This window comes from Anopheles moucheti, chromosome X (genome assembly GCF_943734755.1).
Source record: "Anopheles moucheti chromosome X, idAnoMoucSN_F20_07, whole genome shotgun sequence".
Classification (NCBI taxonomy): Eukaryota; Metazoa; Arthropoda; class Insecta; order Diptera; family Culicidae; genus Anopheles; species Anopheles moucheti.
The window spans coordinates 15,991,514-16,012,125 of record NC_069142.1 but is presented as its reverse complement, the minus strand read 5'-3'; the positions used below and the strand labels follow the sequence as shown (position 1 = coordinate 16,012,125).

The 20,612-nt window shown below is 35.4% G+C and overlaps 3 protein-coding genes across 5 annotated transcripts; 2 read left to right on the top strand and 1 right to left on the bottom strand.

Moving 5' to 3' along the window:
* The first annotated feature begins 6,454 nt into the window (after positions 1 to 6,454).
* Positions 6,455 to 7,731, top strand: LOC128307323 (uncharacterized). The gene is made up of 3 exons (XM_053045099.1): positions 6,455 to 6,927; positions 6,989 to 7,177; positions 7,254 to 7,731. Exons 1-3 carry the CDS (start codon positions 6,455 to 6,457, stop codon positions 7,729 to 7,731), a joined length of 1,140 nt encoding a protein of 379 aa, XP_052901059.1.
* A 1,824-nt stretch (positions 7,732 to 9,555) lies between these two features.
* LOC128307110 (lysoplasmalogenase-like protein TMEM86A) lies at positions 9,556 to 16,464 on the bottom strand. 3 transcript variants are annotated; one of them, XM_053044839.1, is made up of 8 exons: positions 16,339 to 16,404; positions 15,673 to 15,724; positions 15,440 to 15,560; positions 13,233 to 13,402; positions 12,563 to 12,753; positions 10,086 to 10,201; positions 9,910 to 10,011; positions 9,556 to 9,846 (listed from the first exon to the last, which is right to left on the bottom strand). In XM_053044839.1, the coding sequence occupies exons 3-8, from the start codon at positions 15,464 to 15,466 to the stop codon at positions 9,712 to 9,714; spliced, it is 741 nt and encodes a 246-aa protein (XP_052900799.1). In that variant the 5' UTR covers positions 15,467 to 15,560; positions 15,673 to 15,724; positions 16,339 to 16,404; the 3' UTR covers positions 9,556 to 9,711. The 3 variants fall into 3 exon arrangements, with proteins under 3 accessions (XP_052900799.1, XP_052900798.1, XP_052900797.1); XM_053044838.1 differs by lacking the exon at positions 15,673 to 15,724 and having other exon boundaries at positions 16,339 to 16,464; XM_053044837.1 differs by lacking the exons at positions 15,673 to 15,724; positions 16,339 to 16,404 and adding an exon at positions 15,998 to 16,327.
* A 1,240-nt stretch (positions 16,465 to 17,704) lies between these two features.
* Positions 17,705 to 20,257, top strand: LOC128306852 (mitotic checkpoint protein BUB3). Its single transcript, XM_053044479.1, has 2 exons — positions 17,705 to 18,080; positions 18,147 to 20,257. Exons 1-2 carry the CDS (start codon positions 17,886 to 17,888, stop codon positions 18,933 to 18,935), a joined length of 984 nt encoding a protein of 327 aa, XP_052900439.1. The 5' UTR covers positions 17,705 to 17,885; the 3' UTR covers positions 18,936 to 20,257.
* The last annotated feature ends 355 nt before the right edge of the window (positions 20,258 to 20,612 follow it).

Genomic DNA, 20,612 nt, shown 5'->3' with positions numbered 1-20,612 from the left:
TGCTGCACACAGATGGTGTTAAACGACCACAGCACAATATTAGTTTCATTATTCTATTTTGTAATTGTTGTAGGCTAGTTAATTGTCTTTGATTGCCGAGGATCAATATAGATACACAAAAATCAAAATACGATTCGACGAGTGATTTTAAAGTTGGACTTTTGCGAAAAACATCTGACCTACTTATCACTCTACATTTATGTGCTACTTTCTTTCTAATAGCATCTATATGTATGTCGAATTGGAGCTGATCATCTAACATTAATCCGAAATATTTAATTTCAGAGCGCCTCTCAAGCTGATTGTGATTCAATATAATATTTAGTTGATGATGCACATTTCTAGTATGAATTACCATACATTATGTTTTCGAAACATTTATCAACAAACAACATCCAAAAGATTCCAGGTCTCTATTTTGACATAATTCAACAAGCTGTAGAACTTTTTGTGGAACAAATATGACCGTGTCGTCAGCAAATAGATTGATTTCGCTTGAGTGCAAGATCCTTTTCATATCGTTTATATAGATTATAAAGAGTACAGGTCCCAACACATTACCCTGTGGAACTCCAAGTATATTTTCTATGGGTATCGATTATGAACAGTGCAAACCGTGTATTATTATGAATAGCAAACCAAACCATTTCCACTCCAGCTATACCAAACTGTGATCAAAAAATAGTTTCAATTTAACGTTTTAATTTTAAAAATTCTATACTTATAGGTTGTTGCCTTTTAAGCAATTCTTTTCATTTTAAAATTACAAGATTTACAGCTGCTTCGCACCACGTCCCCTTCGCGATATCCTGATTGTTATTTAAGTAATCAATTATTTTTTTAAATATATTCCAATAATTACACCTTCACAATAACATTTAATATATTTTTAAGAAGGTTTAACATGTTAAGTTCTTTTAAATAGGCCACAAGGATTATTAGGCCAAGGGTTTGGCCTTTCCGGCTTTCTTTGATTTTATTTACGCTCAGCTGAATAAGTTCGGATGGAATTTGGTAACATTACCGTCGAGTAAAGATCGGCTATACCGAAGGCAGAGAAAGGTTTGTAAGCTTCATAGAGTTCCATTAGAATTGAAATGGAATGCGTCTAATAGAACAATTTACAGCCTAATAAATCATAATCAGGTTTTCAAGTATAACAACAAGAATAGGGCGAACAAATAACATGAATACTTCTAAGAAAAGGCACAAAACTGCGGTGCAGTAGAAACACAAACGGGGTGCGGGTTGTTGAACACCAAATATGTCTGCAGATGTACACCTAACTGCTTACAACAGTGTATAATTCTATAGCACAGCTAAAAAGTTGCTATGCAGGAGAATTAATAGTTCTCAAAATATATATCGCTTCTGAAGAGAGGTGCTAGATTTGAAGGTTTGCTATTACACAGAAGGAATCTGGCATGACCAATTTTAGAGATCAGGTTTTCACGAATCTTTCTAGTAAGTTCAATTAGTTTTGCAAGATAAAGTGTATGCCATGGATCGTATACGTGTCATGCATCAGTCTGTTCCATGTATTCATAATTTGTTACGAACTTCAATTGTGGACTATACAATAGTATTCCCAAGGAATGAATAACAGCGATAATACAACATACATACATACGACCAGCGATGACTATGTAATTACAGTGGTATATGAAATATAATAATATTAATATGCATATTCACCCTGTGTTAGATTAGCTGGACACTTGACAGCAGCTGAGGAACCGAAAACCCTGCTCCGTGGCGGCGTGAGCAGGGTGTACTGGTGAAGGTGGAGTGCCACAATGGCGGTTCGATACGGATGGTTAGTCCAGGGTTTGTCGTTGCGCCGGGCCGTCACGCGCACAGATGGTATAAACCACGTGGTATTGGTTACGGAGGACGACAACGATGCGGCAGACGAGAACGACAGGATGTTGGTACGGAGGACCGTGTGACGTCTGTCTGCTAAATAAAAAAAACACCGCGCGTCAAAAGGATGCTGGATGTTATATGGCACGTGCGTCACGTGTGTAGTACAGCGTTCGCAGTTTACCTGGACCGCGTTCGGTAGCGACAAGGACTCTATTTGTTGGTTTCCGCAGCACCCGCTTGGGGGCTTCGGCAAATCGATACGCCGATAAGAAATCGCGCACTGTATAAATAGAGCTGCACTGTAGAATAAAGAATGTCCTTGATCATTCTTGGCCCTCGTAGTGAGCCTGTTACCATGTTTCGTCTCATACAATTACACTGCGAGTATTCTTTGCACCTGTTTAGTTTTAGAAGAACGATAAAGAACCAGCGAAGTGCGCAGAACTATAAAATGGCAATGTTTTCCTCCAGCGTCGTACAAGCCAAGACAAATTCTCGCTACGCGGCTTTTTAATTATTTACACAGACACAATACATAAAAAAAACGACACTGAAACTTGTTCTATACAAAGTATGCATGGAGGGTTGCTCGTGTTATAAAGGGCAAGAAATTGTCGCATGTAAAGGTATCATTTATCTGCGAAGTGCGTAGCGCCTTCGCTCCGAAAAATGTGAAAATAACGAATCATGTTACGTCTAACTTCACGAATCTATAGCTGCCTATTGTGGGACATGTTTAGACTATTCATACTTAATATTATCCCGACGCTTGTTCAAGTTGTTAAATAGAGCACAAGAAATGCTTATCTGCCTGAACAAGGAGAAAATCTTACTGTCTAGTCTTTGTGTGAAGAAGATTCAAATCTATTGTAGAGTCTCGTGAAACATATCAGGGATGTTTGTGCAGAATTGCTGGTGCATACACAAACAAACCCTTGATACTGATTGTGTTTGTTACATAAGCCACAAATAAGGGTGAACGATGCTACCGATGGAACGATGGACATTTTCCATATATCACTAGACGGCTTTGCCTGAATGTTTACGACAATTGTTAATCCAATTGTGATGTTCCGAAAAGCGTACTGTCTGGCACAGTGGCTCTTAGGCCCATGGTTCATTCGTTTCTTTTCCACTCCGGATGACTTATGTTTATACCTTTTTTTCCGTTTCGCTAATAACGATATTTCACTGTTGGGTTGATTGTACTACGGTCTAGGCTGCGTATTGCACAAGTCTCGAAATTGATTGCAGAAATCACAGCTACACTAGGAGAGACAGACTTTATCCTTGCATCATTACATGATTTCCAGCCGAGCACTAACGTTAGCAGCACAACATTAGCAGTGACCTTTATTGAAAATTTTGCACCTATACTGGGGTTTCCGGTAAACATTCGTGAACCATTTTTACACTATAGAATGACACGACAAGGAAATTTACGACAAGTGGTAAAAACAGGATAGCACGTATAACATAACAATTATACGATTCCCTAGCGTTTACCAGCTCGATTGGAAAATACGAACGTACACACGCAGTGAACGGTAACTTTTGCCTTGACACCGGAAAAATGCAAAGGGCAACCCGCTTTAAAGACGTTGCGCTCCCGTGGTCGATTCGTTCACATTTTGATTCACTCTAAAGGTTCTCGCCAGATATTAGGGACCGGAAGGTCTAGGGAAAAAGAAGACAACGGCAATGTGTGACACAATCTGCCCATGCTTCTTCCTCTCACGTGTCTTTGCGTTATTTGGAACTGGTTTATGCAGTAGAAAAAATAGGACCAACAGCAGAACTTTTGTTCATGCGCAGTAATACCAATTCATGCTATATTGCACATCGGGAAAACAGTTGCCATCGGAAAATCCGGTCTTTGATATCCGGTTCATTTTCAAATTGTAAATAAATAGCAACGGAAAATTATATGCACAAAAAGGTAACAAACATTTGACTAAAAATGAACTACTATCGTACTGTGGGGCTAGCACTCGTGCTGTAAAACAAAAGGATGCTGTAAGAGTGCTCTGTCTACATTCATTCGTCAAACAAACAAGCATAAGGATAATACATGTTTGCCTAATGTGTTGCCTGAGCATGTCAAAGTCGTTTATACGACGGATTTTAAGAGCAAACAATAAAATGTTGGTGTTAACTTTTAGTACAAATATTATTTAGCTTTATAACAAATGGTCTACATGAATAATCTGATACATTGAAATACAGTCTATAAATTTGAACGAATCTTAACTTGTTGTGGATATTTTTTAAATTTATTTGTAAAACATAAAACCTGTAAAATTCAGGTTTCTGTAATTATCAATTTAATAATTATTATTAATTATCTGTAATTGTATTTGATTGTAATGCTTATCGAACTTTTTTTGATTTTGTTTATTTAGCCGTAGAAAAGCCGTATGACGTTTTTCAATTAAAATCTTCGAATTTTAGATAATTTTATCCTATTGTTGTATCCTATTGTTAGCCGTTTTCTCATGTAAGTTTAATACATTATTCTTATCCGGAAGTTTATATCAATATATAGTTATATATATATTCAATAAGAGCTTTGACTAGTAATTGCAACAAATGGTTGCTTAAAAATGAAGGAATATATTCTTTTCATGACAGTTCCGCATCATAATCGATGATTTGATGGAAATCTTCGAATGTAATGTAAAATGTGCTGTGAATTGCTACCAATTTATTTATATAACTTGTTGACAAAATTTAATATGTTGGCTCTTTAAAATTGATTCCATGTTTATTTTTATGATATTGAGCCTTTGTTTCGAGAAGTTTCAATTTTTCATAAAACTATTAGTACTACGAAACGTCCGATTTAGACATTAGTAGGCGTGTGAAAGACCTAATCAATAATTAGATTTGACTAAATTTGGATGAGTTACTGTTTTTATGCTTCCTGTACTTTGTATCACGAACGCTTGTTATTTTAAAAATAAAGGAAATATTGAGAAGATTGGTGAAAATAATAAATATTACATGTTCAGGTTAGGCAGAAATAAAACAGTACATTTTAGGATATTTTTTCTTACATTATTACACATTTGTTAGCCAGGTCACGTGTTGCTTCGTAAAATATTGTGCATATATTTTTGCACTTCAGTTGGTTAGGATGACCTTCATTCATCCAATGAGCTACTAGGATCCGTATTTACACACACACACGCCATAAAAAATTACAGTACCAAAAGCGAACTATTATTAAATTATTGGGAAATAAACAAAAAGAAAACAATAAAGCGATACAAACAAAAAATCCAAAAAAATACCCATGGATTAACTGAACATCGTGCGGTTTAAATGTCACTGCTATTAGTTGACAAAAATTTACAATCAATTATTTTGCCTTCAAAATAAAACATAATTCCAACTACTAAAACTATGTGTTACTTCTGACAAGAAACAAAACAGCTGTTGGTGCCAAGGTTTATACAAAACGCATTACAGTTATGCAACTAGAAGTATAGTAGATATTTTATTTATTTATATTTTCATTATGACGGCTTTCGCCGTATTATCGACACCGTAGTGTTGAATGGTGTACAATTTAAACAAGGCATTTCCTCCTTGCAATTTGCCTTATCCCGGGCATACTCGGTTGTATTGGTTGTTGGCGTATGTCTAGAGTTACAATGAAAAAGAAATCTTAGTGAATAGGAATTTATATCATAGGGATTATTGTAATAAGCTACAACGAAGGAATAAACAGATGAACTTGAGCCTCCAGCGAGACAACATCATAAAGGGCACTGAGAAAGCGACATCTACAAAATTGTTTCTTTTTCTTTATCGGCACAATATCCTCAAGAGGTAGAGGCCTAGCACTACTGGCTTTCTTTGACTTTATGTACCCGTAGCTGGATAGTCAGTACTGCGTACAAGGGATTGGTTCGGACAGTATTTTACATGATTTACAGGGCAGTATTTACTTACATGATTTGTTCGATATTCATGTTAATTGAAAGAAACTCGTTCAAGCACATTCATCATGAACCCAAGTAAAAAATCGAAAACTTGGTGCTTAGTCGCTTTGCTAGGTGCGTTTCTTAACAAGAACTACAGGCATAAAATGTTAAATCTGACAAAAATAAGCTGTTGTAAAGGGTTGTTGCTTATTGTACCCTTCAAAGCGAATTTTAAGGTTATCGGAGAATCCGATGCTTATCGTACGACAGACCTTTTACAAAGGTGCAGCAGGTTTATCAGCTGCGAGATAAGTGTCGCGGACGATAACGTTGAGTCATGGTGGCATGGTGGCATTACCTTACACGGTACACGTTAATAGAAACGCTATGAGAACCGTAATCGGTTTCAAAACAGAGATTCTGATACATTCCACAGTACACCTTTAATAGTGCAACGAATCGTGTCCGTAGAAGTAACACAAAGTTTGCTGATATTTTTGATCGGATTGCTAGCTGTGATTAGTACTGTGGGCTGGTTAGACACGTAATGCAAATGTAAATGTGATCTATATACACTGTGCCTATGGAATTACTTGCAATCAACCAGTTCAAAGCAAGTTCGCCATTTCAATCGAAGGAGTACCATAAGTCACAACATCATGCTACGCCATCTGGTTAATGTGCTGCGCTATATGTTGCAAGCGGTTCGGAAAAACATCAAACCACTCATCTTGATAGCATCGTTTTTCACGTTTATATGGCTCATAGCGGATACAGTGCATCGGCCAGAATTTGTGCGACATGCATCGAAACATACATTCCGATTTGGAAACAATTCAAATAACCAACATGAACGGTGGGATCAACGGTCAGTTGGGCAGTTTCTAGAACTGCTAGAAATTGATATCAACACTACCGGTGGCTACGAGATAGAGCAAGTAACAGAACCATGCCCTTCGGAAAACACATTGCTGTTTACAGCTTTTGCCGGAAGCTCGCTGTCGGAAAACTTATGGCACTACTTCTCTCTGATAGCCATCCAAAATAGCTTACTTTCAGCAATGAGCACACAACGAATACAAATTTTATTGACCGGTTCGGCGCGGACAGAGCTAAGCCAGCTCTTTGCGAGGTAACTGACTCTCCAACGCTAATTATTCTTGTACTAACTAACGCTGTGGTTATTTGTACAGTTTACCATTTGAAATAGTTGATCTGGAAACAATTCGATGTTATTACATTCCGTCAGCGTGCATTTTAAATAGTAGCACAGACATCGAAATAGCTGAAGGCAAAAAGCAGCTTTATATACTGAACAACCAAGCCAAACGCTTTGATGAGATTTTAAATGTCTCATGGCAGCAACAGAAACAGTATTTCAAGTAATTCAAGTTCGTTTTAATTTACGTTATGTATGCATGTTCTACATTAAATTTTTATTTTTACTCATATTTACAGCATTCGCACGGAAACGCAAATTTCTGTCCATGATATACTAAAGGAAATACACCAGCGCGCAAAACTATACGGTGATGAGGATGATGTGACCAATCTTCAGCTGGTTTGTGTACATATTCGCGAGGAAGATGCGTTACCTTTCGAATATTACTATCGTGCCATTACTTTTCAACGAAAAATGCATGATACTGGCTTGTTGCTGTTTTTAGTCATTTGTGAAAATCCCAAAGGTGAGATTTGTAATACGTTGAACTCACAAAGCGAACGAATTGAAGTTATAGCAGAACACAATGAACCTGATGTTGATTTTGCCTTAATGACGGTGTGTAATCACACGATTGTATCAAATGAACGTGACATTTTCCCGGCGCTGCTCCGTGGGGTAGGAAATACTGTTGTCTTTGGTCAATCGAATGAACGTAGTCAATACATGGACGGATTAGCCAACTATTTGGAGAATTGGTACAGTATTGTTTAGTGTAAGTACGTGTTGTGAGTATCAGGCAGTCAATAAATGGATGTGTTATAAGATATGCTAATTGTGACTACACCATCATAGTTTAAGAGTTTACAAGAATGTTGGAATAGTTAAGCTTGACATGGTGTTATTGAAATTTTGTTTAGCGTTCCACCAACAGCAACTTTCCGTCCAATCCCATGATTCCGTCTCCATGATCGTGGATCGATTCTAATTTGGTTTAAACTTCTCGTGGCAAGAATTGTGAGTATTCAGTAAAGCGAAAAACATGATAAACATAATAAGCCCTTGAAAAAGGCCAACGAAAAAGATTTTTTAAACAATACTTTTTGATTTTCGAGATGTACAACGTTTCTAAGGGAGATGTAAGAAAATCCTATGAAGCATTCGGTATTGTTGTGTTTCATGAGCCTGCATTTGATAATTCTTTTTAACGGTGTAATCAATAACCTGGAAGTACCTTTATCAACTGATAACCAACATATTATAAAGATAGTAATGATGATGATCATCCGACCTTTTAAACTATCTGACGCAAGAACCGAAATCGACAGAGGAGTGGTGGAATTATGCTTTGGCGAAGTATTTTTATGTACTTCATCGTAATTGTTTCTTCCCTAGTAGAAGCATGGCAAGATTTTTAGAGAATTTTTTGTTCAAACGAGGAAAATAGCATTTGCAACATGTGATATGTTAAATTATGATTTTTTTAATGTATAATTTAATAATAGATGTTACATCAAACACTTCTGATCGTTTTTGCTGTCATACAGACGCTTCGAATAATTTGTTATTATTTCAACTAATATACCATGCATTATGTTTACTCATATATATATATTAAGTGTTCTGGATGTTTTTTTTCCTATTGTCAACATCCATTAGTTCTAACATGTTCACCATGTTTTAAAGGCTATTCCAAACACAGTTCACGCTACCGAGGATTGATTCTATGTGCTTTGTTGTTAGTGTTGTACTTTGTAAAGCAGATTATAAATGTTTTCCTGGGATTCACTATTTCTAGGTACCACATATTTCTACTATCGAACCGTTTATATTGCTTTGTATATGACACTCGATCTAGTACATGTCAAGTTTGAACATAGCTGGTGTTATTGTATGACCAAGACATTCGTGTTTGGATTTTCTCTCTGCGTTAATGTTATAGCGCACTTATTTGAAACTGTGGTTAAACATATACCAATAGCATGGACTATCTTGATAGTGCATCATAATATCATATTTGCCACCCTTTCAGGGTCATCATGCAGTTTTGAAGAACACAAATGTTAATGGACAAAAAAAATCCTGTTACTTCCCGTTAATATTAATGTTATTTCCTGAGAATGTTTCGTATCCGGAAAGACAGACAAGTCAGACATTATTTGAAATACTAAGTCAAGATAAGAACAAGGTGATCTCGCATATCATATTCTTGAGTATAAATCTGTTACGAAACGATACTGCTAGGAAAAGATGTACTACTGGGTTTTCTATAGGATGTTTAGAATGTTGTTATGAATACTTAGGTACTTCAATTGGTATTTCAATTGAAAAGACCGTAACCATTAACGTAATTAGTTTTCTTTTTTTTAAATTTTAAATTCTTATGGGAACATTGTTTTATGTAAAAAATAACCGAATGTGATTTTTATATAAAGAACAGATGCGATAAAACTTGCGTGTATGTACATAAAACATGTCCTCTTATACATTATTCTAGTATAATAAATTAATTATTTTATCTCACACACTAAACAATATGGAAAATATGAATGTTCCTAACACGTTGCACAACGCAAATAAAAAACTTCGTAATATGTTTAAACATATGTATAAAACCAGTCTATTTATTGTCCTCTCAACAAGTATATAATTCTGATGTTTAATGGAAGTTTTTCAATTTTAGGAAGAAGCAGAATCACAGATTTAGTGTTCTTTACTATTTCACAGATATTGGCCATATAGTCATAATCATAATCAATATGATTTTGATGCAGTGTTTTTGTTTCGTCGTTCTGTAGGCTTAATAAAGGTTGGCTCATTTAGTCGAACATCATTAACGCTGAGTGTTATTCCTACTTGTGCGAGGTAATATGTAACCATGATATACGTCTGAAAGATAAAAAAGCATCTGATTAAATATTTGTTCTTTTTAATATACTCTCAATAAAATACTTGTGCTGCTTGAATAGGTGTGAAAAACTTGTCAAATGCTATTATTCCATCAGATAAGACGAATAATATGCTGGAAATCCCACATACAAGTCTTGAATAATTCTGGAAAAAAAAACAAAACAAAAAAATATAAATATATACGTCAAGCAATAAAGTGAACGTAGTAATCAGCTTACAGGTGATCCATCAATTCGAGCCAAAGATCTCCAACACATGGTCAACAATAAAACAGCATAAAATGGAAGACATACTTTTATCAATGGTTTCAAATTACCAAAGAACACAGCAGTTGCTAAAACAAAACAAGATTTAAAAAAATGCTTTTAACAAATATCTAATATAAAGAAAACGAATTGCGAGAAATGTAACATTAATTTTACTTTAAGTTTAGTCCGAATTAACTAGAGAACAGCTCATTTGGGACGCTCATGTCATTTACAAATGACCCAAAAAAATGGTTATCATCAAATGCTTAATAATTTGGTTATTACTTAATATGTATTTTTTCTAACATATTCATAGCGATTCTCAAATGTGAACGTTATAAGATCTGCTTGCCCTTTCTGCTGTCCTCCCCTATAACCACCCCCTATCCCCCCGTGGTCGAACAAGTCCCTCAGATTCTTAAAAGCGGACAGAAATCGTACATTTGTTACTTATCGCCGTAACCGCAACCCATACAAATTACACATATTCAAATATGCCTTAAATATATATCGCGCATCGATAGGTGGCGTTATGGTTCATATTTTATCTCTCCGAACCACTGGTTACGGTTACTCTCTAAACCAAAGAAACATGACTTTGGCGATCCACTCATGTCGTGGTTCAATTCATTTGTTCTCAAGTTCAATTCATACAAGGTTAAGATCTGCTAGAAGACAGCTAGAAGAAGATAGTTTATCCGAGGCTTTCCGGTGTTCCTTAAGGGAATATCCTTAATTCTTTGTTATTCCTATTGTTTGTGAACGAATGTAAATCTATACTTTCTCTTGATTGTTTTCTGCTTTATGCAGATGACCTAAAAATCTATTTCCCAGTATCCTCTCCTGATGATTGTCGCCTCCTTCAAAACTTCTTTGAATCCTTTTCCGCTTGGTACCTTCCAATGGATTACAACTGTGCCTTTAAAAAAGTTCCATTATTTCGTTCGGTCGCTCTCCTCTTAAGCCGGATTTCAATTATTACTTGTACGGCACTGCTCTAAATCGACATTCTTGTAATCTAGGCGGTTTTCTTGATTCTGCCCTTAAGATTAAAGACCAAGTTGATTTCCTTATTAACAAATCAATCAAGACCCTTGCCCTTATTACTAGATTAGCTCAGGAGCCTATTGCTTCCCGCATTGATTTAAATTTTCGATTTAGCGAATACTGGGTTGAAATTTCGTATTGGTTGTATAGAGCTTAATGTGGGAAAATCAGAAATCACGAACAAAAAAAAAAACAAAGCTAATTTTATCTTCAAAAGAAGAAAGAAAAAACCGTAATGCTATTACATACTGACTACGTATATACAACTATTGCTATTAGCAATTTATTTAAATAGTTGTTAAATTTGTGAACAGTCATTTGCATTGCATCTGATGTGGTATGCTTGATTAATTGTCCGTATATGATATATTCATCTATTTTTGGCATATTTGTTGCTCTGTGTAGTTGGATTGTGCTAAACCAGTTTGTTTTTTAGGTTCAGTTTGGACTCCCTGCTAACACATGGATATAATACTTTTAACAATTTCTTTTTTTGCTAACACATATTCAACATCATTGGCGAGTCATTCGTTTTTCAAGATAAATTCATACATATTTTATTTTTTCCTTCCATGGGATATTCCCTTTTTGAAATTTTAGCTCACTTTGAGGTAACCTGCGAAAACTGGTGTTTCTTGTGAAGTATACTGTTTTTCGATTTAGTGCAGTTTTTTTGAGTATCCATGTATGACAAAACTTTTTATACGCTTTAAGTGCCTTGCTAAGCGAGCTAATGATACATCTAGGATTTTTAGCAGATGCTGTAGTCACAAAATCGTCTGCATAGAGGAAATTAGTGCATTTAGAAACTGTATGGATGCCCGATACATAAATATTAAAAATAATAGGTGAGAGATTACTACCCATGGGAATGGGAATACACGAATTACTTTGATTTGGAACGTTGGAAATTTGTGTTTGATTAGTTTGAACAATAGTCCATTGTATGAAAGATGGATACCATCAAGAGCAGACATTCATTTGCCATCATTGCCAAGCTGTCTTCGTCGCCAACGCGCGCCTACGCGAATGATCACCACTTTCCATTCCCATTCGGTTCACGCGTTATGGCCAAAAGGATCCTTTTCTTAAGACGCTGTTGGGTTTTCCCAATCCTACAATTTGTTCGAATTCCATATCCCTGTATCCTAATTGCCATAATGTTTTATTTGTTAGTTTTTAAATATCCCTATTGTTTAGCCCTCGAGGCCATATTCGTGTTTAAATAAATAAATAAATAAATAAATAAAAACAATCAATAGTTTCCATTTCATAACATATGTATAGAATTGTTAAATTCAATATTACAATTTCATATTGAGTTACAATTTAGAACAAAACCAAACAATTTAGATGTCGAGGTCTAGAAATTGTATTTAGAAAGCGTAGGTCATACTTACCCAAAAATCCTAATAAATATAAAGTTCCACCAATCCATAGCCTCGGTGGTTTCATTCCGAATGCTGTTATATAAAATACTTGAGCAACTCCAAAAGCACCCATTCCAGCTTCAAATAAATCATAGTTCAGCAAAAAGTCTCCGAGTGACGAAAATAAAAGCCCATACATGATGCGTTTCCGATATTGTAGCCTACAAAAACGAATAGAACAATCGATTGAAGTTTAAAATGTAAAATATTACCGTGTGTTTAGACGCTGCACAATCTCAGCGATTACGCGTAATCTATAATTACGTATATTTTTTACGAAAAATTTCGCTCTAATCGCGATGGGTGTATAAATGCAATTTGTGTCGATTTAGTTTAAAATACCATAAAACAAATACATTATTATACAACACTTCCAAGCTATAGCTCAAAATACACAAACCGCTGCAAAAGGTAGCAGATTGCACCAAGATTATAATTACACAATTAAGATTACACTATAATCTTACGATTATAGGGTAGCCTAGCTATAACTGATTTTTGACAGTATCGTATAATATTTCTGTCAAAAAATTACATTTAATCGCTGATTTAACAGAGAGATTACGCATAATCGCTGAGATTACACAACGTCTAAGCCCGCGGTAAGAAATAATAATAGGAAGAATTGAAAATTACGCACATTGTGGCACTTTTTGAAGTTGTAAGCATAAGGAAGAACAATAAACTGAATATTGGCATGCATTTTAGCACAGTAGATGGGGTACTGCCTCGTTCAGTGTGTTGAATGAGCGAAAAATATAGTACTACCGTTGTTATGAACGGTATCAATTTTGAGATCGTTGAATTATCCTAAAAAACAGAAAAAAATAAAGTTCATACTTATATTTTATTAATATATTCTGCCTTGTATGGCATTATACACAAGTCTTCTCGTGCAATAGACAAGCCTCTACTCCTCGTGCGCAATAAAATATAGTTACTGGAAAAGGAGGGGGTTTTAAATGTAGCACAAGTTAATTGAAAAGCGTTCATGATACAAGTATCGAACAGCCAACGCTTTTTGTTTTAGCTTACGTTTATTTTAAAAGAAATTTAAGAATGCTTACTATTACCGTCTATGGTGAAAAATGAAATGAATTCTCAAAATCTACGTATTAAGCAATCAAATAATATAAAAAGGCTTCGCTATAAATTGCAAGAAATGTTCAATAATATATAATCTTAAAGATATAATGAAATAATATATAATCTTAAAGATATAATATATAATCTTAAAGAATAATGCTCCTGTACAGTCATTTCCCGAGTTACGCGAATTCGAGATAAGCGAATCTCAAGATTTTGACAGATCGTGTAATTTTGTATGTGAAATTGATTTTTTTTATTTGTCTTACCTCAAATTTATTTAACCACGATATATTTTAATGTTATTAACACAAACTTTGATAGAAATTTACTCTAATTGCCGATATAGTGATAATATCAATTTCCTATGTGCTTCGTAACGTGAAAAGAAAGAATCGATCACTGAATAATAAATATAAACGATATTATAAAGGGAAATTGAGTTATGTGAATTTCTCTGGCACGCATTATTCACATAACTCTCAAAAAGACTTAAGTCGTTTATCATATTCGAATATTTGAGTCGAAATCGACCCTTTAAAAATAAATATAAACGACATTATACAGGGAATTCGACTTATGCGAATATCTCTGGCACGCAATTTTCGCGTAACTCGCGAACTCGTTTACCATATTCGAATATTCTTCTAAACACTTATTGTGTTTTTTATTTTAATACGTACGAATTAAAAACAAAATAAAATAAAAAAAGTAAAATGTACTGATCTAGTATTGTTGATTATTTTGGTACATAACACAATATTCCTTTTATATGATTCATTATATAAATTAGATCGAAAAATTCAACGCATGAAATTAAATTAATTATTTTTCGATCTTCTAAACTTTTTTAGATTAACCCTATTCCTGGTAACCAGCTACCCGGGTAGCCAAACCGATTTTGATTGCTTAATTCTATAGTTCTAGGAATCCGATTGACTTCACATTTGTTTTGTGGGAGTAAATCAAGATTATCTATCTCTTGTTTTGTTTTAAAAATTTCTTGATTTCATTTTACCTATAGCATTATATTTTCAATACCGTTAATACGTTATTTGATATGCAACTATGCATAGCGTTTTAATTCAAGTTTAAAGTCCAGTAACTTTTTACTCATTTTCACTCAAATTCGGAAAAACTTATGTTAGACTCGTGATGCACAGCTGTAAGAACCATCAAAAGCTTTTTGTCATGGAAATTATGAGAAGTACTTAAACAATTATTATTGACGTTTTACAACTTGTTAGAAAAAATCATGTCAGCTTTAAACTCAATGAAAATAGATTTGAGTTGAGGCGACATATTAATAGCGGTGTAAACTAGAAGAGTTGATGGATTTTCATCACATTTTCATATTGGATTACGTTTTCTAAAGTTATAAGCACCCAAACTTTCTGTGTTCCCCTTGTAGCCGGTTACCTGGAATATGATATTTTTGTGGTTGCCATGGACAGGGTTAACACGTTCAGCGCCGCGTCTTCTAAATTTAGGTGATGCCAATAGTTACCGCTTGGCCATATCACCCAAAAATGGGAGATTTGCTATTCAAAAAGACAAGCAAATTTTGAGAGCGGCCCCGCGGTAACTATTACGATTTTTTAAACGGCGCTGAACGTGTTAAATAGATAATAATAGAGTTAATACGTAACTAAATACAGTAATGCTTTTCATGTCATTGCTGCCTTGCATTGGGGATGGATTAAACTTTGGAGTAAAATTTAAAGGGCATTGCTAGACGATAAGATTACAGCTAATACTTACTTTTTTGTCGATAGGACTTTGCGCCATAATTATTGTTATCGCACCGTAGCTGATTACTGCCCTGTATAGTTCCTTTTCATTCGTTTATGGATTATTTTCTTTACTAAAAAGCGATGAGGTCCTAAAATGAGAAAATGAAAAGAAATCAGTTCAAATAATACGATTCCATTTTACAACACTTATCCATTGTTCTGTGGCACTACAACTCCCTCAAAAGGGTTTTTGTGGCCTACCATATTTGGTTTCTTTGACTTTTCTCACGACTTAGCCGTAAAATTTTACGTTCTGGTGTACGGATGGGAAACACATGAAGGAAACAAAATTATTGATGCGTAAACGTGATATGCTACGCTTCATGTTGGGCTAATAAAATAAAGAGAGTACAAATAATTGACATCACTAACACCAATGCACGGTTTAATTGTTGCATTGCTTTACACATGTTATTACTTATAAGAGTATCAATCAATCGAGTATGCTAGCTTGCTGTTATGAAATTGTATTAACAAACTCTCAGTGTAGATCGTCAACACAATAGCCAATCTTTGCTTCAATTACCAATTGAAAGAAGTCGACCGATGACCAATTTCGTATACTCAACCGAATAACACTGCACTTAATTCAACACTTAGGATGAGTTTCTGCGATACGTCAACCTTCTGCTCGGTCAAAAATCGAATGCGAGTGGGTCTGATAACAGAGCGACATTATCACAATCTAGCAAACATTTTGAGGCCAGGATTTAGGGATCATATTCACTCAACGAGGATTAAATGTAATCAACATTTTTTACATGATTACTTTCAATCTCGAAACTTATTCACATTCACATTAAAACATCTTATAATCAATGATTTACGCAAATAATTAATTCACAAAAATACACAAGATAAACCTACACTTGAAAACATTTATTACACGGAGCTGTAACACCATAGCCTGCACCATTTTAATTGTATTAAGAATTGAATGAATTTTAAGAGAATTTTTCATACAAAGCGCATAAAGAATGGCAAACAAATCGATTCTATGTTTGTTTACATTTCTTTTGACAAAAATGCTTCGATTTTTTTGACATGTGTGTCATGATTCCCATGAGACAAATTTAGATTTTCCCGGAGCGCCCAGTCAGACAGCGCGCTCTTAAATTACCCATTCGAGCAATTTGCATCGTCAGCTTGTATTATTAGCTCGGTGCTTGTGGAGGCAGTGTTGTGGCGTTCTAGAATCCATGAAATAAAAAAGTGTTTTTCACGATTTTATGCTTTTAAAAGGGTTTTTTTTAACGTTAAACAACATTTACTCTACCCGCGGTGCATGCTTAGGTAAAGATTTTCCCTGAATTGACAGTTTAATTGCGCGGTAAATTAATCAGCATGCCTCAAAACCCATTGTAATCATAACACAACTGCACGAAAGGGTAAATTAAGGACTGCTAAATTTCCCTAAAATTTACATCATATTTATACTTCATATTGAAGAGTTGAAATATAGCCAGGGTTTAGGGGTCAGAAAAAAATTCGTAATTAAATTTTGTTGAAATAAGTGGAATTGGCTTATTTTTCATTCACCCTGTCCAAACAACTAATAATCATTCCATTTTATATGTTTTTTATTGCAATTCCTCTTATACGTGTGTTCGGAGGTACGCGGTTTTTGGAAATTTGACAGCTGAGTAGGTTATAGCACAAAATCTAAGCAGAAAGGTGAAAATTTGAAATAACCTTTTTAGTATTACAAAACCTTTCTTTAACTTATTTTAATGTAATCTTTCTATAAATCACTTGATTCACTGAATAAATTAAGTGCAGAGAAGGAAGCGCGGTTTACGTGGATTTTTTCCGGGTTAAAGCGATTTGTTATAGTAGCGCATTTTGGGGACTGCATGTATTTACCGCTTCAATATATGGTAAATTAAGGGAGCACTGAGCATGCACCACGGGTAGAGTAAATGTTATGAAGCAATTTAAAACAATTTCAAACGCATGAATAGCAAAAGAAACACTGTTTTTATACATTTTGGAACGCCATAACACTGCCTCCACAACACACGATCGAATAATACTGCCTGACTAAGCAAACTGCTCGAATGGGTAAATTAAGAGCGCGCTGTCTGACTGGGAAATTAACAACGCGCAGTCTGGCTGGGTTTGCCAGAAACTGCATTGCCTGTGCGTTTCGTTTGTTTGACATGACCGTAAATGCTGTTTACATAAAAACTTATACATGCGAATATCAGTATTGCACAATATTGGAAGAAGAAACAACGCCAAAACAATTGCAGGGACTGTTTGCGGCAAAAGAAAACTGTAATTCGTTGGCTTCATTATTGTTTAATAGCTAAACATTGATAAACCACTACGAATAGCATGTAACGATGGCGGTAATTTAAGTGAAACGGAGAAAGGTAAACTGATGAGCAAAGACCACTAGAAAAAAGATTGAAATGGCTCGTAAACCAGAAACACAAATACAAAATACTCCAGTAGATGTAATATCTGCTGTAAAGTTCTCACCAAAAATAAATAAGTTTCTGCTAGTTTCTTCGTGGGACACAACACTACGTCTTTATGACGTTGCTACTAATACCTTACGGCAAAAGTTCGTTCATTCTTCGCCGGTACTTGACTGTGCTTTTCTGGTAAGTACATCCCTGCTGATTTTGCGTACCAGCATTGCCCGTATTTACACCTCGATAATATTTCAGAATTCTACTAAAACAATCAGTGGCAACTTGGATAATGTTGTGAAATTGTATGACCTTAACGCGAACGTTGAAACTACACTGGGTAGTCACAATGCTGGAGTAAAATGCGTGGAATATTCGGCAAAACTTAATGCTATCCTTACCGGCAGCTGGGATCGAACGGTAAAGCTTTGGGATGTGCGTGAAAAAGAATGCATTGGCACGTACGAACAAAGTAATGGTAAGGTTTATTCGATGAGCAGCATCGATGAGAAGCTTGTGGTAGCTACTTCGGAGCGCAAGGTGCTGATATGGGATTTACGAAAGATGGATAACTATATTGAGCGACGCGAGTCATCACTGAAGTACCAGACTCGTGCAGTTCGGTGTTTCCCGAACAAGGAGGGTTATGTGATGAGCTCTATCGAAGGAAGAGTTGCAGTGGAATACTTTGATCCTAATCCTGAGGTGCAGAAGAAGAAGTTTGCTTTCAAGTGTCACCGTGCGAAGGAAAACGATGTAGAACTTATCTATCCGGTGAATGCCATCAGCTTCCACAGTATTTATAACACATTTGCCACTGGTGGGTCAGACGGTTATGTTAATATATGGGATGGATTCAACAAGAAACGATTGTGCCAGTTTCATCTATATGATAGTTCTATTTCAAGCTTGTGCTTTAGTGATGATGGCAGTACATTGGCAATTGCGTGTTCATATATGGATGAAGCAGAAAACCCTCCGCAGCCACCTCCACAACCGACTCTCTACGTTCGCTATGTGAATGAACAAGAAACTCGGCCCAAATAACTATAGTAAGAACGCAAAAGTTACGTTTCTTTATAATCATACTGTAATTATTTGTACGGATATTGGATCATCTTTATGAAAGTAGGGATAAATGTAATGTAATTGGCCGGCAATCGGTATATAATACGATACATGATAAAAAAATGCGATGTAGCGTTACGCCAGCGCAATGTGAAGGAGCAGAATCAACACTCATTAAAATTAGCTTGTTAGGTTCGATTTTATAAAAAGTAAATTGAGTCACTCCAATTTTCTCCTAATCAAAACAGCTTATTAATTTTTGCCAACTGCTAAAGTATAGTACATAGTAAGTTTTTTTAAAAATCTAAATTACTTATTTGTTATTTATTAATTAAAATTCAACAGACCGTGTGTGGCTCACTTGAAGCGAAGCAATATTACATACACAAAATTTATCAATTTTGTCACGTTCAGTTTTTAGTCAGTTTACTAGGTAGACGGTCGCACAGCACAAATAGAGTCTAAAAGCGTGGTGCGCGACATGTCAGGTTGATGACGATTATAAAAGACATTAAACTCACGACACTTACACGGCACGGCAATTTAAATGAATAAACGTATCAGAGGAGCCAAAGCGAGTGCGCCGTTCCTCAATAACGAGTAGCGATCTAGCCCGGAGCGATCTCGGCGGGATGTAAGTTGAGCTTAGATAGAAGCGCTGTGGCCGTTGCAGTTGCGTTGCTAAAGTAACTCGAGGTTGAGCAGCCTACAGCGTTCCTCGTAGTCCGCTGGCACTCTCCAGAACCTCAAAGCAAACAGTGTAAATTTGCGCTGGAACGACTCTAGACAGAGGGCGAGCAGCTGAAGGCCACCATACTACCGGAGCGTATTCCAGCACTGACCGCACTAAAGCGCAGTACATCGTCTTGATACAGACTAGATCAGTGATGTCGCGTGCCATTTGTTACTTCCTAAAATAAATTACTAATAGTACTCGTCAATTCGTAAAATAGATTAGATGTTTTGTACACGACATGTTTTAACTTTCTATTTGACTTAACTTCGAATTGAGTATGCCCGGGATTAATTGTTTCTAATAATATTTGTCAGTTTACACCGTTACGCACTAAATTATACGTACAGTCGATACCCGAGATACACGGAAAATTCGTTCTAGAGAAATCCGCGTATATCGAATATCCGCGTAGTTTCTTCTAAAACATCGTTTGTATGGATTAATGTTCAGGGATTGAATATTTATTTCTATGTTTGGAAGCCCATTCAAAATTGATATTTATGCTTTCATTATAAGAATGACAGTACAATGCTGCTGTAAACAATGTAAATAAATGATAAATAAATGTGACGAATTGTTTTAATTTGCAATTTATAACTTGCATTCTGCATACAAAACTCCGTGAAATGTCAAATTTTTAAAATCCGCTTATCTCCGAATCCGCGTATGTCGAGAACCACGTATCTCGGGTATTGACTGTTATTGGATCTAAACACCATATGAAGATCATAGAATTTTTGGTACTGCTATAATTTTGTATGCTGTTCGTTGTGTAATATATCATATATAATATAGCTTCGTTCGCATACTATTATGCATGCCGGGAACACACACGTAGATATTTTTCTTTATAAGATATCCAATTACTTCATATGCTATTGATCGTCCAGGCGATCATAAGAAATTCGGAAATTCTTCTC